This window comes from Doryrhamphus excisus, linkage group LG18 (genome assembly GCF_037039965.1).
Source record: "Doryrhamphus excisus strain RoL-2023G ecotype Guam linkage group LG18, RoL_Dexc_Guam_v1.1, whole genome shotgun sequence".
Taxonomy (NCBI): domain Eukaryota; kingdom Metazoa; phylum Chordata; class Actinopteri; order Syngnathiformes; family Syngnathidae; genus Doryrhamphus; species Doryrhamphus excisus.
The window spans coordinates 3024026-3045817 of NC_136374.1; the positions used below are offsets into that span (position 1 = coordinate 3024026).

General features: G+C 40.0%; 1 protein-coding gene across 2 annotated transcripts; it reads left to right on the top strand.

Annotated features, from left to right (window-relative positions):
• The first annotated feature begins 123 nt into the window (after window positions 1-123).
• On the top strand, window positions 124-20008 carry fbxo42 (F-box protein 42). 2 transcript variants are annotated; one of them, XM_058055660.2, is made up of 10 exons: window positions 124-306; window positions 5535-5817; window positions 5888-6004; window positions 8573-8707; window positions 13354-13504; window positions 13580-13702; window positions 13765-13861; window positions 15605-15661; window positions 18185-18301; window positions 18382-20008. In XM_058055660.2, the coding sequence occupies exons 2-10, from the start codon at window positions 5544-5546 to the stop codon at window positions 19429-19431; spliced, it is 2121 nt and encodes a 706-aa protein (XP_057911643.2). In that variant the 5' UTR covers window positions 124-306; window positions 5535-5543; the 3' UTR covers window positions 19432-20008. The 2 variants fall into 2 exon arrangements, with proteins under 2 accessions (XP_057911643.2, XP_057911644.2); XM_058055661.2 differs by having other exon boundaries at window positions 13354-13507; window positions 13592-13702; window positions 18382-19944.
• The last annotated feature ends 1784 nt before the right edge of the window (window positions 20009-21792 follow it).

Consider the following 21792-nt stretch of genomic DNA (forward strand, 5'->3'; position numbering starts at 1 on the left):
ATTCACACATCCCCCCACGGGAGGTCCCAGGCAAAGGAGGACCCACCCTTCCAGTGATAGGACCGGCCCACTGACCATCTACCTACCCACCCACCCACACCCGCCTGGCTGCCGCGTCTGCCGCGTCTGCCGCTTGAGGAGTCGTCGCTGTGCTGCGGAGGGACGCGCATTTGCAGAGCGCAAGATGGCGACTGCTCGGCGGCTGCTGAGAACCCACCGGAGCTGATAACCGTGGACGAGCGGACCTTGAGCACGCAGCCACGGAGGAGCAACGTCTTAAACGGCGGATCTGTCGACGCTCCGACGGTAAAAAAGACACTGAAAGTGTCAACGTCATTCCGTGAAAGCTCGGCTAAATTTATGCTAGCTAATTAGAAGCTAGCGTTAGCCCAGATTAGCAACCAGCCAGGAAGAGAGGAAGGACGTGAGCATCTGTTTACACTCTCGATGGGCATTGCCATGTCATCGATACTCTTGAGTGGTTACAACATCGCTTTATTAACTAAATTTTAAAACAATATTTCTAATCCATAACGTTGTGTGCACTGTAAATATATTCCCGGGTGTGAGCTGAAATGCTCGTGTCAGGCTAGCCACCAACATTAGCATAACACTTGTGAGGCTCGGGCGTTTAAAAAAAAAACGTCATTAAACGCCGCTTTTTGTCACACTGTTTTTGTGAGTAACCACAAACACACAACATTAGCCGATTGTGCTAACCACTCGTCTTTATTTAATGAATACCTGAAGCACCGCAACGTTTCCGTTATGATGATGGCTAAGCTAGTGCGGCTAACGATATAGTGGGATGGATGTGGAAGAGAGAAGAAAGGGCGTTTCGAACAATGAAAACAATTAAGACGTCCGGAGAGCTCAGAGAAAGGTACTCCAAGGTCCAAAATGGTTGCAGTGTTTGTAGTCATTCAATACAGCGGTGTAATAAACATTCGACATTGCCATTGCAGTTGGCATAATATAAACCTTAAATGGGTCGCAGTGGTTGCAGCAGTGCTGGCTGCAATGATGCTGCAGCAGGCTGTGTTCATTCACTCTTTGTTGATATTTTTTATTGCATGTATTATATGGCAAATTCAGTTCACGTGTGAGCTGTTCAACAGTGCATCCAAATCTAATTGAACTGGCCGAAAGGCACTTTTGGGGATTTTTTCCCATTTTCCACAATCACTGTGAGACATTTCTGTGCATTGTAAACATAAAAACAACCGAAAAGGCGCAGCTAAGATTGCACGTAATAGGACACACCTAGTATTTCACCTCTAAAGCCTTCTGGAATTTAAAAAAAAAACAAACGTCAACAACACCTTATTTACATAACGTGATATGCATATTAGCCAAGCTACAGCGACATTGTTATTAGTATTATGCCAAATAACTACTTGACTGGTGTAGTGACACCTCGCCAGAGACTAACTTCACCACACGCTTGCTCACAACACCTCAAACCACTACCGAAAGGTTGTCAGACGTTTTTAGAGGTGTTTTCATAGCGTGTTTTGGGGGTGGAAATACGATTGTGTGCACGATTCAAAATGCATTTAAACAAGTTTTGCAATCATAAAACTGTTCTAAATGCATATAAATGATGTATGAAAGGGCTAAATGAACATTTAAGGTTACATTTACCTTCATTGAAGATGTGACTGTGGCAGCAAGATCAACACAGGACATAACCTTCCTGTTTGGCCCCAAGTTATTTTCAATAGTGTTTCTCACCTTCTTTATTGCAAGCTTGACAACTTTTTTGGCTCTATTTTGGGTTATAGTCATGGCAAAACAGGAAGGTGGTGTCCGCATTGATCTCGCTAATGTTAATTTGTCCCTTTTGTTCATCATTTTAAATGTTTTTTTATGCATTTCCATTTGTAAAACTATTAACACGTATTTTGTGTTAACATTTTTTGGCTTGCTGGAACAAATTAATTGGATTTACATTATTTCTTATGGGAAAAATTGATTCGGTAACCATGTCACAAGCTATTGTCGGCTTATCGTCGGTAATCCCAAGCTTCAGGGCCATGATCGATGAATGACCGAAGCCAAGCAGAAGCTCATTGAGATCAAGGACTTTTGATGGGGATTCAATCCATATCAATCAAGTGGAACCAAGGGTCTACTGTATAATTTTTTTTTTTAGATTGCACATGTACAGATGCATTGCCAGTGTGCTCGGGATATACAAGAAAATTAGTGCAGCATCTCCGATAACGCATCAAATATTGTAATGTCAGCAGAATGTCAACAAGACAGGATGACTGTGCACAAATCAGCCTTTTATTGGTATCTACAAAACAACACTGGATAATGTACGGCAAGCTATTTACATTTACAGTAATCTTACACGTCAATGCAGCTAACTCGGCTGGGCAACTCCTTGGGTATGAACACACATGTTTTTCTAAAGATATAAAAACAGCTAAAAAGAGGTAGCTAATTCATGCACATAATGGGACACATCAATTCCACCTACAAAAACCGCCCAACAAGGTTTTATGGTTTTATAGTTATACTTTGACAATGTTGGTACATTTATGATATAACATGCAATACTTGCAGTATTTTGCTGTACTTTGGTCATCAGCAGCACTTCCTTCCCAGGCGATCAACAAAGATCAAAGATTTGACATGGTAACATTGTAAGGAACGCTATGCAAACTCAACAACAAACAACAACAACACAACACGCTAGTTGACCAGTAGCTAGCCGTTGTGATGTGGTGATGTGTCACTCTGTCAGTCAAGTCGTTCTTCAGTATAAGGATTGCGTATGATGGGCAAAATTCCAAAGAAAAAGTAAGTTTTCTTTAAGTTACCAGCAGGCTAACAGCATAACCCCCTATTACTGAAACACTTGAATGACAACACGGTCACTCCTTGTTTATCTCGGTTGATTGGTTTCAGACCCGAACCGCGATAAGTGAATTTTTGCAAAGTAGTTCTTCAGTATAAGGATTGCGCATGATGGGCAAAATTCCAAAGAAAAAGTAAGTTTCTTTAAGTTACCAGTAGGCTAACAGCATAACCCCCTATTACCCAACACTTGAATGACAACACGGTCACTCCTTGTTTATCTCGGTTGATTGGTTTCAGACCCGAACCGCGATAAGTGAATTTTTGCAAAGTAGTTCTTCAGTATAAGGATTGCGCATGATGGGCAAAATTCCAAAGAAAAAGTACGTTTTCTTTTAGTTACCAGCAGGCTAACAGCATAACCCCCTATTGCCCAACACTTGAATGACAACACGGTCACTCCTTGTTTATCTCGGGTTAATTGGTTTCAGACCCGAACCGCGATAAGTGAATTTTTGCAAAGTAGTTCTTCAGTATAAGGATTGCGCATGATGGGCAAAATTCCAAAGAAAAAGTACGTTTTCTTTTAGTTACCAGCAGGCTAACAGCATAACCCCCTATTACCCAACACTTGAATGACAACACGGTCACTCCTTGTTTATCTTGGTTGATTGGTTTCAGACCCAACCGCGATAAGTGAATTTTTGCAAAGTAGTTCTTCAGTATTAAGGATTGCGCATGATGGGCAAAATTCCAAAGAAAAAGAATGTTTTCTTTAAGTTACCAGCAGGCTAACAGCATAACCCCCTATTGCCCAACACTTGAATGACAACACGGTCACTCCTTGTTTATCTCGGGTTAATTGGTTTCAGACCCAACCGCAATAAGTGAATTTTTGCAAAGTAGGATTCAGTATTAAGGATTGCGCATGATGGGCAAAATTCCAAAGAAAAAGTAAGTTTTCTTTAAGTTACCAGCAGGCTAACAGCATAACCCCCTATTACCCAACACTTTAATGACAACACGGTCACTCCTTGTTTATCTCGGTTGATTGGTTTCAGACCCGAACCGCGATAAGTGAATTTTTGCAAAGTAGTTCTTCAGTATAAGGATTGCGCATGATGGGCAAAATTCCAAAGAAAAAGTATGTTTTCTTTAAGTTACCAGAAGGCTAACAGCATAACCCCCTATTACCCAACACTTGAATGACAACACGGTCACTCCTTGTTTATCTCGGTTGATTGGTTTCAGACCCAACCGCGATAAGTGAATTTTTGCAAAGTAGGATTCAGTATAAGGATTGCGCATGATGGGCAAAATTCCAAAGAAAAAGTAAGTTTTCTTTAAGTTACCAGCAGGCTAACAGCATAACCCAACACTTGAAAGACAACACGGTCACTCCTTGTTTATCTCGGTTGATTGGTTTCAGACCCAACCGCGATAAGTGAATTTTTGCAAAGTAGGATTCAGTATAAGGATTGCGCATGATGGGCAAAATTCCAAAGAAAAAGTAAGTTTCTTTAAGTTACCAGCAGGCTAACAGCATAACCCCCTATTACCCAACACTTGAATGACAACACGGTCACTCCTTGTTTATCTCGGTTGATTGGTTTCAGACCCAACCACGATAATTGAATTTTTGCAAAGTAGGATTCAGTATAAGGATTGCGCATGATGGGCAAAATTCCAAAGAAAAGGTATGTTTTCTTTAAGTTACCAGCAGGCTAACAGCATAACCCCCTATTACTGAAACACTTGAATGACAACACGGTCACTCCTTGTTTATCTCGGTTGATTGGTTTCAGACCCAACCGCGATAAGTGAATTTTTGCAACGTAGGATTGGGTATACGGATTGCGCATGATGGGCAAAATTCCAAAGACAAAGTAAGTTTCTTTAAGTTATCAGCAGGCTAACAGCATAACCCCCTATTACCCAACACTTGAATGACAACTTGTTTATCTCGGTTGATTGGTTTCAGACCCAACCGCGATAAATTAATTTTTACAAAGTAGGATTCAGTATTAATAAATTGAACATTTTTGTGGTTAGAACCTAGAAAATCTGTTTGACTTTCTAAGTACAACATTTCCCATCATTAAAACCATGTAGACATGAAATAACACCCTTATACCTTTTACACTGTTGTTATTCTTTGTCTACACCACATGTGATGCACAGGTTACGTAATCACTGCAGGGACACAAGACAGCCATTAGCAAGCTAGCGAGCTAACTAGGTAGCCTTCAATTTATTTACTGTATTCTAAATGTAGTAAAGAAGAAGGGCACAGAAGCCAGAAAAATACCACTTCCCCACAGACTGGGAGGAGAATGTGTCGCCCATGCCATGGCTTGACTGTATGCAGTGTAATGGTAATATTTTGTCATGTAATAGAACATTACTGATGCCTAGTGGCCAGAATACTACATGCCTTTGTGTTTCAATATTTTTTGAACTAATAATACGCCTCGCCAACCACAAAACGGTAATCATTTATGAATAGATTTTGGACTGTACTCCTGTTGCTACAATATCATAAGAAATCTGAAGAATCCGGGTTGAGAAATCGTTTATTACGGCCCATTGTTCTTATGTAACGCGGCCCAAGTCACAAGCAGAAGCACAAGCAATGATTTGCTTTGGATTCGGTTTCGGCTACGACAACATCAATGTCGACATAAGTGGCTTCCACTGTATGACTCTTGTGTCTCTTGTCCCAACAGATAACAATAATGTCCCATACAACTGACCATGATGATGGATGTTTTGTTGCCATGGATACAGAAGACAATGCCACTGATCCTGCTGGAATAACAGAAGTGGCCGAGGCAAAGATGGGGTCCTACGGGGGAGAAGGGAACATGGACACTTGTGCCAAAGCTGGAGAGAGAACCATGGCGGAGCTGCCAGAAGAAGTTCTGGAGTACATTCTGTCATTTCTGTCACCTTACCAGGAGCACAAGACGGCTGCGCTTGTGTGCAAGCAGTGGTATCGCCTCATTAAAGGTAACATACTGTACATGATATCACATTTGGATGTATGCTTTTAACCGTGGAAGTCTTCCCCTTTCACCAGGTGTTGCCTATCAGTGCTACCATGGCTTCTTGAGGGCCGTGCAGGAGGGAAACATCCAATGGGAAAGTCGCACGTACCCGTATCCCGGAACTCCCATCACTCAGCGCTTTTCACACAGTCAGTATACGCGCACATCAGTCCGCGCGTGACAAACGAGTTGTTCATCATTCGGCGTCCATTTAGAAAGCGTCACAGCTACAAGCGTCGCCATTGTCAAGACAGTGAAAAGGTCAAGCGTATTCCTTTCTGGGGATCCGCTTGACCTGATTTGTCTAATTAATGTAAGGCCAATGAATCAGTTCATCAACCTTTATCAGCTTTACGGGCATTTTAACATTAACTGTCTTACATGTGTTAAAATAATAAGTTAACCACTTGAGATTGTTGATTCAATCTACAGTCATCTCTCGTTTTTATTGCGGTTAATTGGTTCCAGACCCAACCACAATAAACAAATTTCCGTAATGTAGGATTATGGAATATTTTTTATATAAAAAAAACCTGCTGGTGACTTCCTAAATATATTTTTTTAACATTAATGGAACCCTATAGACATGAAATGACACCACAATAGCCACCTTTACACTCCTATTTTCTTTGTTTGCATCACATAGCAACTCTTACTTTGCAGGGACTTGAGACAGTTGGCGAGCTCACCAGGAATTATTATTCTAAATTAAGAACCACTTCCACACTAGATGGGAGGAGAACTTAATTTCACTCTTATCTTGGTGAACATGCCATGGCTTCATGACTTCATGCAGTGTTAATGTAACATAAGCTAATGTCTCATTGTTTTGTTTCATGACTGCCGACTAGCAACCAGATAATGCATATCACTTGTATTTCTCTTTGGAAAAATAATAGACTGTAGATCAGGGGTCTCAAACTCAATTTACCTGGGGGCCACTGGAGCTAGGGTCTGGGCGAGGCTGGGCCGCATCAGGTTTTCCAAAAAAAGCCAACGCATTTATTAAAAACAGAAAAATATACAAACTTTTTCAGTGCTTTGGTTCCGATTTTCTACAAGAAAAGCTCTGATAAAACATTCCACTGTTCTCAAATATCTTAATTTTTATTTTTCTACACAAAATAAGATGAAAAATAAATAAACAAATCAAGAATAAAGAAACTCAATCAATCTGTAATAAATAAATATAATAATAATAATAAAAACTTAAGAAAGCACATATAGTTGGTGGGTAGACAAATGATTTTTTTCAGATTAAAATGAACAAAGCATTATTAGAGCCCTGTAGACATGACAAAACACGACTATAGTCACATTTATACTCTTTTTATTTACAACATATTGCGCAACTGCAGGGTCTTGAGACACATGCTAACTCGCAAACTAGAGAGCTAGCGACCTAAACGGTAGCCTTCAAGTTATTTCCTTTCAACTTAAATAGCCAAAAACTTACCACTTCCACACGGATAGGGAGGATAACTATTAACAGTTATTTAACCTTTAACATGAACATTAATCAAACGTAATAATTTTTTCTGGGTACATGATACCATACAGCATCCATATCAAACTTGCGCGGGCCGCACTAACATTAAACTTTCATATCAAGGCGGGGGCCTCAAACTAGTGTCCTGCGGGCCGCATGTTTGAGACCCCTGCTGTAGATAGACCAAATAATACCTCTTTTATTGTGCGAAGTATGAAGTAGGAGCCATTATTTATAAAAGGTATATTTTTTTAATTTTATGACTTCTTAATTAAGGGTATCAACATTAGTAGGCATTTTACACACTATTATTCTTTGTTTACATTACACAGGCAACGGGATCACTGCACGGACAAAAGACGGCTGCTGTTATTTTGTGTCTACAGAGCTATAATAATAGTAAAAAAAAAACAAAAATAGTAATAGTCAATCGATTCATTCATTCATTTTCTACCGCTTTTTCCTCACAAGGGTCGCGGGGGTGCTGGAGCCTATCCCAGCTGTCTTTGGGCGAGAGGCGGGGTACACCCTGGACTGGTGGCCAGCCAATCACAGGGCACATATAGACAAACAACCATTCACACTCACATTCATACCTATGGACAATTTGGAGTGGCTAATTAACCTAGCATGTTTTTGGAATGTGGGAGGAAACCGGAGTACCCGGAGAAAACCCACGCATGCACGGGGAGAAAATGCAAACTCCACACAAGATGGTCGAGGGTGGAATCCAACCCTGGTCCTCATAGCTGTGAGGTCTGCGGTCTGGAAGCAATTAACTGCGATAAAGGAGGGACGACTGTGATGATTCTCCCAAACCTCCCACCCCAAAATAACCTAAAACATAGTGAACATGGCATCTCTGTGTGGGTTTTCATGTGTAGGTTTTCTCCGGGTACTCCGGTTTCCTCCCACATTCCAAAAACATGCTAGGTTAAATTAGCGACTCCAAATTGTCCATAGGTATGAATGTGAGTGTGAATGGTTGTTTGTCTATATGTGCCCTGTGATTGGCTGGCCACCAGTCCAGGGTGTACCCCGCCTCTCGCCAGGATAGGCTCCAGCACCTCCTGCGACCCTCATGAGGATAAGAAAAGGTAGAAAATGAATAAACGGGGAACACGGTGCGTCCCAGAGAATCGCAATATCAATTCCAAGCAAGAAAATGGCGATTCATGTTTTGCGTATAAAGTTAAACAATGTTTTTCACTGTTCTGTCTGTCTGCAGGTGCTTGTTATTACGATTCCAACCAGTCCATGTACGTGTTTGGGGGTTGCACCCAGAGTAGCTGCAATGCTGCCTTCAACGATTTATGGAGACTAGACCTGAACAGCAAAGAGTGGATCCGCCCTCTAGCCTCAGGTATGACTACCTCAGGTGCGGATACTGAAATCACAGATTTTTTTACAAATATTTTTTATTTTCCTCTGGAGCAGGGGTAGGGACCCTATGGCTCACCGGCTTGATGTGGCTCTTTTGGTGGCTCTGACATGATTTGACACGATGAAATAGATATTTTATTGCTGACATTATAAAGCAGGGATCTCAAACTCAATTTACTTGGGGGGCCACTGGAGCTCGGGTCTGGGTGAGACTGGGCCGCATCCGGTTTTCCCAAAAAAAACGCATTTATTAAAAACAAAAAAATTTAAAAAACTTTTGTTCCAATTTTCTACAATAAAAGCTCTGATAAAACATTCCACTGTTCTCAAATATCTTAATTTTTAGTTTTCTGCACAAAATAAGATAAATAAATAAATCAAGAATAAAGAAAATCAATCAGTAATAAATAAATATAATAATAATAATAATAATAAAAACTTAAGAAAGCACATATAGTTGGTGGGTAGACAAATGATTTTTTTCAGATTAAAATGAACAAAGCATTATTAGAGCCCTGTAGACATGACAAAACACGACTATAGTCACATTTATACTCTTTTTATTTACAACATATTGCGCAACTGCAGGGTCTTGAGACACATGCTAACTCGCAAACTAGAGAGCTAGCGACCTAAACGGTAGCCTTCAAGTTATTTTCTTTAAATTTAAATAGCCAAAAACTTACCACTTCCACACGGATAGGGAGGATAACTATTAACAGTTATTTAACCTTTAACATGAACATGAATCAAACGTAATAATTTTTTCTGGGTACATGATACCATACAGCATCCATATCAAACTTGATTGATTTTCTTTAATCTTGATTTGTTTATTTATTTTTCATCTTATTTTGTGTAGAAAAATAAAAAGTAAGATATTTGAGAACAGTGGAATGTTTTATCAGAGCTTTTCTTGTAGAAAATTGGAACCAAAGCAAAGTTTATTCATTTTTCTGTTTTTAATAAATGCATTTTTTTTTTTGTTTTTTTTTTTGGGAAAACCTGATGCGGCCCAGTCTCACCCAGATCCTAGCTCCAGTGGCCTCCAAGTATATTGAGTTGGAGACCCCTGATCTATTTTTCCAATGTAAAAAAAAAAAAAACGTGCCGTGGCTCAAAAAAGGTTGAAAAACACTGCGTTAGGGCATCGTGCGTGAGCAGCCCATACAATAACATGGCAATCGCACAGACATCGTACATTGCAAGCGCCTACAACTCGCTCAAGGTCCCCGAAAAAAACATGCGGTCTAAAAACACGCATGCAGGATTGTGACGGGGGCTTAAGTCACATACTCAGCTAGCTAATTCTGGAGGGCAAAGCCATTTGACCAAGAAGATGGGGGGAAAGAAAGATTACAAGTCATCAGTTATTAAAAAGAATAAATACAGAGACTTAAAATGGTTGACCTTGCTTAAAGATCCACACATTTAGCTGTATTCTGTGTTTTTTTTATCTTCTTTATTTCGAACATCATCCAAAGCACAACAAACCAAACATAAATCAACACAAATAAAAATACCTATGTATATATAAACGTACCCCTAATCACCCAGATTCCAACCTCATCCCAACAAAACATATATTATTCCTTGTCTACAAGAATAAAAACCCCACATCCAACCACCCTCACGCAGCTTGAGGCACCCAACTACGTGCCAAGAGCAACCAGTTCATTACTAGTCATCGTATCGTACATAGTCCAGTACAAAAGAAAGAAACAATGAAACCACTGCAACTATACATCACAAGCTAACATGGATATAAAAAACATCAATGTTATGGTATTGTTTCAGTGAGATTAAAAAATAAATGTGAGAGAAAAAACAAAAATATTCTTTAAAATACCTCAAATTAAATACAGTAAAGTCTCGTTATATCGATATTCTCGGGAGTCGGAAAAAATACCGATATAACCAGACTATCCATATATCCGATCCTGTGCCGAACTGCATTAAAAGTGAGCAATAATGCACTCGACATTGTTCTATAGTATAGAACAGGGGTGGGCAAACTTTTTGACTCGCGGGCCGCATTGATATGACAAAATTTACGGGGGGGGGCAGACTATATATTTTACACGTAACAGTCCACCTGGTATTATTGTATCTGTAAAATTGTCAAGCAATCTGCTATTATTATTTATTATTTTATATTTATATTTAAATATTTTAAAAATAATAAAATATTATAATAATTACAATAAAATTAAAATAATAATTATAATATTATTATTATGTCAAATATGCAAATATAACAATAATATTATATATAATTAATATAATAATTAGCATTAATATAATAATTATAATAATAATAGTAGTTCTAATAATAATTATAATAATCTAATAATAATAATAATTATTATTATTATTATGTGCTTGTGTCCCTTTTTTCAGGAGCACTTTGTAAACAACAGACCATGTCAAAAAAGGAAATTGATAATCAAAAGGTTGGCTCAGGCCATGATGCCAGGTTGTATGTTGAGTTTAAATGAAATACTTTGGAAAGATTGGGCGGGCCGTATTCAAACACTTGGCGGGCCGGATGTGGCCCCCGGGCCGTAGTTTGCCCAACCCTGGTATAGAACAATGTCGAACAGCAGAAGAACCAACTGCAGCATGTACATATGAAAAACAGTGATTATTGCAAGCGATAAAAAGATATCTGAATACAACACAATTAAATACATGTATTTGTACGCTTGTGTCTTGGTTGGAATAGGTGTGTATGCTATGTCAGTTGGTTCTTCTGTTGCAGGCATGTGTTTGGCCAGCTATGTGGGGCGGGTTGAGCATGACCTGTGAACCAGGAAGTGCGGGAATCGGTGTGTGTGCTGCGCTCTGGTGGTGGAAGTGTGAAAAATAAAGTTGACTGGAAGCAGCCGTTCGCCGTGTTCTTTTTTGGTATTGAAATCCTTAAGCAAAGATTGATTTAAGCTGCTTTTGTATCGATATAAGCAGACCAAATTGGCTGGCGGGAGATGAAAAGGGCATCGTAGTAACCGCATTATCATAATAACCGGGTATCGTACTAATGGAACTAATTATATCATAAAAGACTAGAAATTTGCCGGGAAATGAAAATAGTATCGTAATAAGCAGTACTTCGATATAACCGATATCGATATAACGAGACTTTACTGTACTTAACTTGAGTTAATCAGTGGTGTGTTGTACTATGCTGTGTGTTGCATTAAAAAGACGGGACTGAGTCTGTTGGCATGGATAGACCCCACCCTTCCAGACCCATGTCTCGCCTACCCTAGTTCTCTTATTTAGTGGGGGCAGCAGTGACAGTGGTTAAAGCAGTAATTAACTTGTCAACAAAACTAAATCCAATCACTAACCAGGCCTAAATCCTGTTAAAAAAATATAATGTAGCTGTTGGGGAAGGTTGGTGAAAAAGGTTCCCGACCCCTTCTCAGGAGAGTAAAGATGAAGGAAATGTTGTTTCACCCCGTTAAGGGTTAACAAACATTTTCTCTGCTACCTTGAGTTGAAACAATGCATGTGATATATGGATATGAATTTGCACGCCATCCGTCACCGTCGCAGCGTGGATGTTTTGAGTGATAGTCAGAATCACGGGCCAGGCCTTGTGGCTTTGGCTCTTAAGTGTGACACATGCATTATTGTCAGCTATTTTAGGATCATTAAGCTGAAATTCATGTGATGTTTTTCAATGCCGGTAAACTGGGGTGAAAACATCATGGCCTTGTATTACACAGCTATTAATAATAGTAAAACGGCAAATAATAAAAACTTAAGAAAGCACATATAGTTGGTGGGTAGACAAATGATTTTTTTCAGATTAAAATGAACAAAGCATTATTAGAGCCCTGTAGACATGACAAAACACGACTATAGTCACATTTATACTCTTTTTATTTACAACATATTGCGCAACTGCAGGGTCTTGAGACACATGCTAACTCGCAAACTAGAGAGCTAGCCACCTAAATGGTAGCCTTCAAGTTATTTCCTTTCAACTTAAATAGCCAAAAACTTACCACTTCCACACGGATAGGGAGGATAACTATTAACAGTTATTTAACCTTTAACACGAACATTAATCAAACGTAATAATTTTTTCTGGGTACATGATACCATACAGCATCCAAATTAAACTTTCATATCAAGGCGGGGGCCTCAAACTAGTGTCTTGCGGGCCACATTTGGCCCGCGGGCCGCATGTTTGAGACCCCTGATATAGATATATATTTTGCGCGGGTCACATTTATACTCTTTTTATTTACAACATATTGCGCAACTCCAGGGTCTTGAGACACATGCTGACTCGCAAACTAGAGAGCTAGCGACCTAAACGGTAGCCTTCAAGTTATTTCCTTTAAACTTAAATAGCCAAAAACTTACCACTTCCACACGGCTAGGGAGGATAACTATTAACAGTTATTTAACCTTTAACATGAACATTAATCAAACGTAATAATTTTTTCTGGGTACATGATACCATACAGCATCCAAATTAAACTTTCATATCAAGGCGGGGGCCTCAAACTAGTGTCCTGCGGGCCACAATAGGCCCGTGGGCCGCGTGTTTGAGACCCCTGTTTTGGATTCAAATCTGAATAAACTTGGAAGGATTCTCCTTTTTTTCGACAGGCTCTTATCCATCCCCTAAAGCTGGAGCAACCCTAGTGATGCACAAAGATCTGCTAGTCCTGTTTGGAGGCTGGACCCGCCCCAGTCCGTACCCGCTGCACCAACCGGAAAGATTTTTCGACGAAATCCACACCTACTCTCCGTCAAAGAACTGGTGAGCTTGAAGTGAAAGTGAAACCGGAAATGAAGCATCATTTGACATTTATCCTTTTGTTTATCCGCATTGCTGCTGTCCTAGGTGGAACTGCATAGTAACCACGCACGGGCCGCCGCCCATGGCAGGCCACTCCTCCTCGGTCATTGGAAACGTCATGGTGGTCTTCGGGGGCTCGTTGGGAGCACGGCAAATGTACGCACATCTTACCTTGTGCACGCAATCAACATCTCACACTCACGTTTCTTGTTCTTCAGGAGTAATGAGGTCTGGGTTCTGGATCTGGAACAGTGGTCCTGGTCTAAACCAGCCATATCTGGCCCCTCCCCACACCCACGAGGTGGCCAGTCACAGGTAATTAAAATGAATTATTTCAGGGGACACACGATAAACAAAACAGTTTGGCCAAGTTTGGCCTTTGGATGGAAAATATGCAACTAGCAATGAAGGGGCTGGTTAAGGTTGTAGTCTTGTGTATTGGCCACTAGATGTCAGTAATTGTTTGGTGAGACAAGCGCCAAAACAAGCATTTCTGGCAGGTTTAAATGGTAGAAAAAGTTATTGTTTTCAGCTACAGAACTTTAGTATAAAGTGAAATAAAAAAAGCAGAACAGGTCCAGATCTTGGTTCACTGTACTTCTTGCCATTCTTTCCATGATCCAAATAGTAAATGTGAAATCAGCCAATCAAATGAGTGAATTCCCCTCACATGTCTGGACATTGTTTTTCTGCTGGTATATTGGAAAAGCGGTCAAAAAGAGAATCCCCTGAAGCTTACATGATGAGAAGAGGAGCTGGTTGTCATTGTGTCGGCTAATTGTACACTTATGATTTCAGTTGTGGCTCCAAATATTGTTTTATAACAGGGGTGGGCAAACTACGGCCCGGGGGCCACATCCGGCCCGCCAAGTGTTTGAATACGGCACGCCCAATCTTTCCAAAGTATTTCATTTAAACTCAACATCATGGCCTGAGCCAACCTTTTGATGGTTTTATCAATTTCGTTTTTTGACATGGTCTGTTGTTTACAAAGTGCTCCTGAAAAAAGGGACACAAGCACATAATAATAATAATAATAATTATTATTAGATTATTATAATAATTAATAGAACTATTATGATTATTATAATTATTATATTAATGCTAATTATTATATTAATTATATATAATATTATTGTTATATTTGCATATTTTACATAATAATAATATAATAATTTTTATTTTAATTTTATTGTAATTATTATAATATTTTATTATTTTTAAAATATTTAAATATAAATATAAAATAATAAATAATAGCAGATTGCATGACAATTTTACAGATACAATAATACCAGGTGGACTGTTACGTGTAATATATATATAGTCTGCCCCCCCCCCTCCTCCCCCGTAAATTTTGTCATATCAATGCGGCCCGCGAGTCAAAAAGTTTGCCCACCCCTGTTTTATAATCATATTATTATAACCGGGTCAAAACCGACCCTAATAATACAGTCGTCATAATTTCAACCAGACCATTTTAAAATGTAGTAAAAATTATTTTTTAAAATGAATGCTAAATGAATGCTATCATCTCGTCTCGTGAGCTAGGTGCCTCGTGACACTCCAAGCTTTGTGGACTATAGAGCAGCTAGCACAGAAAGCGTTCTAGTTCTTCCAGAATCTGCACCTATCCATTTCTTTGGATTTTGTGGTTCCCGCAAACTCTTTTAATGTATTCCACCCACCAATCCGTCAATTTTACAATTTTACTACAACCTTGCTGAATTCTGATGAAGTTGCATTTTTAGTTGCCTTTTTAATAATAATAATAAGTGTAATAAAAATGTACCTGCATCACAATTCAAAAAAATGGACACTAGTAAACCAGTCTTTTGTGCAAATGTTTAAAGTATTTTCAAATATATTGTGCTTTCTGGTTTACATGTAATTGTGATTTAAACCAGATTAATTAATTAACAATTAATTACGCTAAAAATTAACATAATACAGTGAAGTCTCGTTATATCGATATTCTCGGGAGTCGGAAAAAATACCAAACCAGGGATGGACACAGGACCAAAAGTAAAGTAACGTTTTGTCACATTTTCCCACCAGATTGTGATTGATGATCAGACGTTACTCATCTTGGGAGGATGTGGAGGCCCGAATGCTGTAAGTAACGCATACTTTTCATTGTCGCCATTTTTGGCATTTATACCTGGAAATGACCCAAGAACATTGCAAAAGGCCAATTAATATCATATTTACACAAACCTGTCCAATAAGATCTGGGCTACAAATCAATTTGGGGTCTACTGTGTATGCACTCTGATGAATTTTAAGACCATTTGAACATTTCCAAGAATTTATATTTTACACTTTTTGAGCTTAAGGAGGATTTTTTTTTGAAAGGCTGTGCTCTTAAACGTTTGAGCTGATGAACAGCCTAATTCACTTTCACGCTTTGCTTACTAAAAAAAATATATATGTAATTTCTTCTTTAGCATTTTGAAGATCTACTTAGAACAGGGGTCTCAAACTCAATTTACTTGGGGGCCACTGGAGCTAGGGTCTGGGTGAGACTGGGCCGCATCAGGTTTTCCCAAAAAAAAAAAAACTCATTTATTAAATACAGAAAAATTAATAAACTTTGCTTTGGTTCTGATTTTCTACAAGAAAAGCTCTGATAAAACATTCCACTGTTCTCAAATATCTTAATTTTTATTTTTCTACACAAAATAAGATGAAAAATAAATAAACAAATCAAGAATAAAGAAAATCAATCAATCGGTAATAAATAAATATAATAATAACAATAACACGGCAAATAATAAAAACTTAACCACATACAGTGCATCCGAAAAGTATTCACAGCACTTCACTTTTTCTACATTTTGTCATGTTACTGCCTCATTCCAAACTGTATTAAATTAATCTCTTACCTCAAAATTCTACACAAAATACTCCATTATGACAATGTGAAAAAGTTTATTTTTTGACTTTTTTTGAATTTATTAAAAATAGAAAACCAAAAAATCACATTTACATAAGTATTCACAGCCTTTGCCATGAAGCTCAAAATTGAGCTCAGGTGCATCTTTTTTCTACTGATCATCCTTGAGATCTTTCTACAGCTTAATTGGAGTCCACCTGCAGTAAATTCAGTTGATTGGACATGATTTGGAAATATAATAACTGTCTATATAAGGTCCCACAGTTGACTGTGCATGTCAGAGCACAAACACCAATCAGGCCTGTATGGTAGAGTGGCCAGACGAAAGCCATCAGACCAGAGAATTTTGTTTCTCATGGTCTGAGAGTCATTCAGGTGCTTTTTGGCAAATTCCAGACGGGCTGCCATGTTCCTTTTACTAAGGAGTGGCTTTCGTCTGGCCACTCTACCATACAGGCCTGATTGGTGGATTGCTGCAGAGATGGTTGTCCTTCTGGAAGGCTCTCCTCTCTCCACAGAGGAACGCTGGAGCTCTGACAGAGTGACCATCGGGGCCTTGGTCACCTCCCTGACTAAGGCCCTTCTTCCCCGATCGCTCAGTTTAGAAGGCCGGCCAGCTCTAGGAAGAGTCCTGGTGGTTCCAAACGTCTTCCATTTACAAATAATGGAGGCCACTGTGCTCATTGGGATCTTCAAAGCAGCAGAAATGTTTCTGTATCCTTCCCCAGATTTGTGCCTCAAGACAATCCTGTCTCGCAGGTCTACAGACAGTTCTTTTGACTTCATGCTTGGTGTTTGTGCTCTGACATGCACAGTCAACTGTGGGACCTTATATAGACAGTTATTATATTTCCAAATCATGCCCAATCAACTGAATTTACTGCAGGTGGACTCCAATTAAGCTGTAGAAAGATCTCAAGGATGATCAGTGGAAAAAAGATGCACCTGAGCTCAATTTTGAGCTTCATGGCAAAGGCTGTGAATACTTATGTAAATGTGATTTTTTTGTTTTCTATTTTTAATAAATTCAAAACATGTCAAAAAAACCTTTTTTCACATTGTCATAATGGAGTATTTTGTGTAGAATTTTGAGGTAAGAGATTAATTTAATACAGTTTGGATTGAGGCTGTAACATGACAAAATGTAGAAAAAGTGAAGTGCTGTGAATACTTTCCGGATGCACTGTATAGTTGGTGGGTAGACAAATGATTTTTTTCATATTAAAATGAACAAAGCATTATTAGAGCCCTGTAGACATGACAAAACACGACTATAGTCACATTTATACTCTTTTTATTTACAACATATTGCGCAACTGCAGGGTCTTGAGACACATGCTAACTCGCAAACTAGACAGCTAGCGACCTAAACGGTAGCCTCCAAGTTATTTCCTTTCAACTTAAATGGCCAAAAACTTACCACTTCCACACGGATAGGGAGGATAACTATTAACAGTTATTTAACCTTTAACATGAACATGAATCAAACGTAATAATTTTTTCTGGGTACATGATACCATACAGCATCCATATCAAACTTGCGCGGGCCGCACTAACATTAGACTTTCATATCACGGCGGCCACATTTGGCCCGCGGGCCGCATGTTTGAGACCCCTGACTTAGAACCTCCTAAAGATCCAACGGTGCAAAATGTACATTCTTGCAATTTGTCAACTGGTCTTAAAATGTTCACGTATTTATGATATCCGGTGATCTACATCATGATTGTTTGGTGTACCAGCTCCTCAAAGATGCCTGGCTGCTTCACATGGACGCGCCCACCTGGAGGTGGCAGCAGCTGCAGGTGGAAAATGAGGACCACGGCGCACCGGAGCTATGGTGCCACCCAGCTTGTCGGGTGAGTTGGCTTTGACGCTAATGAACATCTGCTGTATCTCACCTGGCTTTTCTTCTCCTTGTCTTCACCTGTCCCTCAAGGTGGGCCAGTGCGTGGTGGTCTTTTCCCAGGCGCCATCCGGCCGCGCGCCACTCAGCCCAAGTCTTAACTCCAGGCCCTCGCCCATAAGTGCCATACCCGCCCCTCTGGGCCCGGAACCGCCTTCCTTGCGCTCCCAGTCTCCCGTTCGCAGTGGGGCGGCCGGCGTCGTTCTGGGAGCCGTCGAAGAGGCTCCGTGTGTTAACGGTCGATGGGGCACTCTGAGACCCCGACCTTCGGCCAGAGTCGGTGCCAGAGACGGGAGCCCAGCCTTCTCCCCGCAGCCGTCTCCCTCACAATGCCCCGATAGCCCCCCTCTGGCTTTGCATCCGCCCTTACTGAATGGCTCCTCCCCTTCGCCGCGGACCAGTCCGGCTCAGACTGCATCTCCACCCCTTCGCCCCCATCCGCCTGCTTCTACAGACTACGGCTGGGAGTCCACCCCGTCAGCCGCTCACCACCCTGAAGTGCCCAGCACTAACGGCCTGCACACACCCCCCGCGGGATCTCCGCGCACCCCCCCTGGGGCGGTGTCCCCCGCTGCCTTACGACGAGGCCTGGAGGCGGTCAAAAACACATCTCCTTCATCCTTACCGTCCTCATTATCGTCGCCTTCCCTTCAAACACAGGGCACGTCTCCCGGAGCAGGAGCGGGCCCCCCCGGGAACCCGTCATCATCGTCGTCGTCCTCCAGTCCGCCGCAGGCCGCGGGCGCAGACGGACACGCCATCCCCCCAATTGCGCGGCGCCTCGGCCACCATCCTCCTCAGAGTCTGAACGTGGGTAAACCTCTGTATCAGTCACTCAACTGCAAGCCCATGCAGATGTACGTCTTGGATGTGTCCCGCGCCAAAACCGCCGGCACCGTGTCGTGGAGGGTTTACGGCAACGGGACTCCGGCTGCGGTTCCGGGGCCGCCGGAGACCAGCCTCCACACCGTGGTGCAGGGCCGGGGGGAGCTCATTATATTTGGGGGTCTTATGGACAAAAAACAGAACGTGAAGTACTACCCGAAAACAAACGCCTTGTACTTTGTCCGCGCGAAAAGGTAATGGAGGCGGGTTGGTATCGCAAGGTGCTCCGCCCCGCGACCAAACAAGGGAATTGACACACAAGGCCTTTTTCTCGCAGGAAGGATCTTTATTAGATGTTCCGCTTCGTAATAACCCCCCCCCCCCCCACCACCACATATGGCAAAATAAACCTTTTAGCCACATTTTGATATTGAAAACAAACAAGCAAGGAGATGATTTTTAACTCATCATGATTGATTGGACATGATTGATTAGCTCCTGATAGGCCGACGAACAAAACAAACATTTCTGCTGATTCTGTCATCCTCATACGGACTCATGACAATGGATGCTGTCGACAGAAGCAGACGACAACTACCTTGCTTTTGGTATCACTCTTAAAGCCTGCAATGTTTACATCCAAAACTGTGTGTGTGCGCGTGCGTGTGTGTGTATGCGTGCGTGTTTATGCACAGTGGTGGTTAAAAGTTGTGAGAGATGTGGCACTATACTATAAACATAGTAAAACAATACGATGCCTCATGTCTTGTTTTTTTTTTTTTTATAAATCAAGAACGGTCGTCCCTTGTAAAACTGTTTCTTTAAATTTTTTTGTAATTTTTTTTTATTTTTTTATTATTATTATTATTTTTTTAAACATTTTTATTTATTTTTTTTTAAATGAATAAATGATGACTGTTTTGGTGGTAGACTACGGTCTATTCCAGGGGTGGGCAAACTTTTTGACTCGCGGGTCGCATTGATATGACAAAATTTATGGGGGGAGGGGGGCAGACTATATTTTTTACACGTAACAGTCCACCTGGTATTATTGTATCTGTAAAATTGTCATGCAATCTGCTATTATTTATTTTATATTTATATTTAAATATTTTTAAAATAATAAAATATTATAATAATTACAATAAAATTTAAATAATATTAGTATATTATTATTATGTAAAATATGCAAATATAACAATAATATATATAATTAATATAATAATTAGCATTAATATAATTATTATAATCATAATAGTTCTAATAATTATTATAATAATCTAATAATAATAATTATAATTATTATGTGCTTGTGTCCCTTTTTTCAGGAGCATTTTGTAAACAACAGACCATGTCAAAAAACGAAATTGATAAAACCATCAAAAGGTTGGCTCAGGCCATGATGCCAGGTTGTATGTTGACTTTAAATGAAATACTTTGGAAAGATTGGGCGGGCCGTATTCAAACACTTGGCGGGCCGGATGTGGCCCCCGGGTCGTAGTTTGCCCACCCCTGGTCTATTCTAAGTCAAAACATTGAAACTGGCCAGTGACAAGGGGTCATTGGAAGAGTTTTCCGGTATTTGCGGACTTAACAGTGAAAGCACGTAATTGATCTGCGGTTTCTGTTGTCACTGAGCAGCAGCAGGTGCTGCTGAGACGTCCGCCTAGCATAGTGCACTCAAAAAATAAATGTTTGGCCTCAACAAAAAAAAAAATCAACGCAACAATTTCCATTAGTCTTTCGTAGTTACGACAACTTAATTTGCTTTGAACCAACAAACAATATTGCAAAATATCACTCTTCACTCATTTTAAGTAATGCTTACTGAATAATTGTTGTCATAGGGACAAGTTTTTAAGTTCGTAACTCAAAAAAATATGTTAAGTCAACTGACTTAATCATTTTATTCAAAGTAGTTTAATTTGTTGTCTACTTAATTATAATAACAATGCACACAGCTTTTTAAGTAGCAGCAACTTATATATATGTGTGTGTGTGTGTATTATGTTACCAAGCTAATTTAATTAAGTCATGGCAACTTAAATTTTGTTTTAAGCTTACCAACAATAAAATTTGAGTGTATATGACATGCTAAATTAATGTAATAGCCAACATTATTATTTGAACATTTTAATTACAATGTAAATTATATGTGAACATTATTATATGGAACATCTCATCTCTAACATTTACGCGCCAAAAAAAAACAGGGATCAAACCACGCCCCCAACCCGCCTCCCTACTGGGTGAGAGACCCGCCCCCTAGTGTCCACACCACAATACAATAATACTGTTTTTGATAAGAGTTATAAATAACAATACCGTATATTTATTTTGTAATACTGTACATTTTTAAATGAGGTAAATTAACTTAAATACTGTGTGAATTACTGCCTTACTACTCGATAAAATACAGTAATTAAAATGTACAACTATACAGTAAAGCAGGGGTCTCAAACACGCGGCCCACGGGCCAAATGTGGCCCGCAGGACACTAGTTTGAGGCCGCCGCCTTGATATGAAAGTTTAATGCTAGTGCGGCCCGCGCAAGTTTGATATGGATGCTGTATGGTATCATGTACCCAGAAAAAATTATTACGTTTGATTCATGTTCAT

Excerpts from the sequence above, each read along its gene's own strand:
- fbxo42 (XM_058055660.2), top strand. The coding sequence starts at position 5,544 with ATGTCCCATACAACTGACCATGATGATGGATGTTTTGTTGCCATGGAT. Across the intron at positions 6,005-8,572 it reads CACTCAGCGCTTTTCACACA|GTGCTTGTTATTACGATTCC; the intron begins GTCAGTATACGC and ends GTCTGTCTGCAG. Across the intron at positions 15,662-18,184 it reads GATGTGGAGGCCCGAATGCT|CTCCTCAAAGATGCCTGGCT; the intron begins GTAAGTAACGCA and ends TTGGTGTACCAG.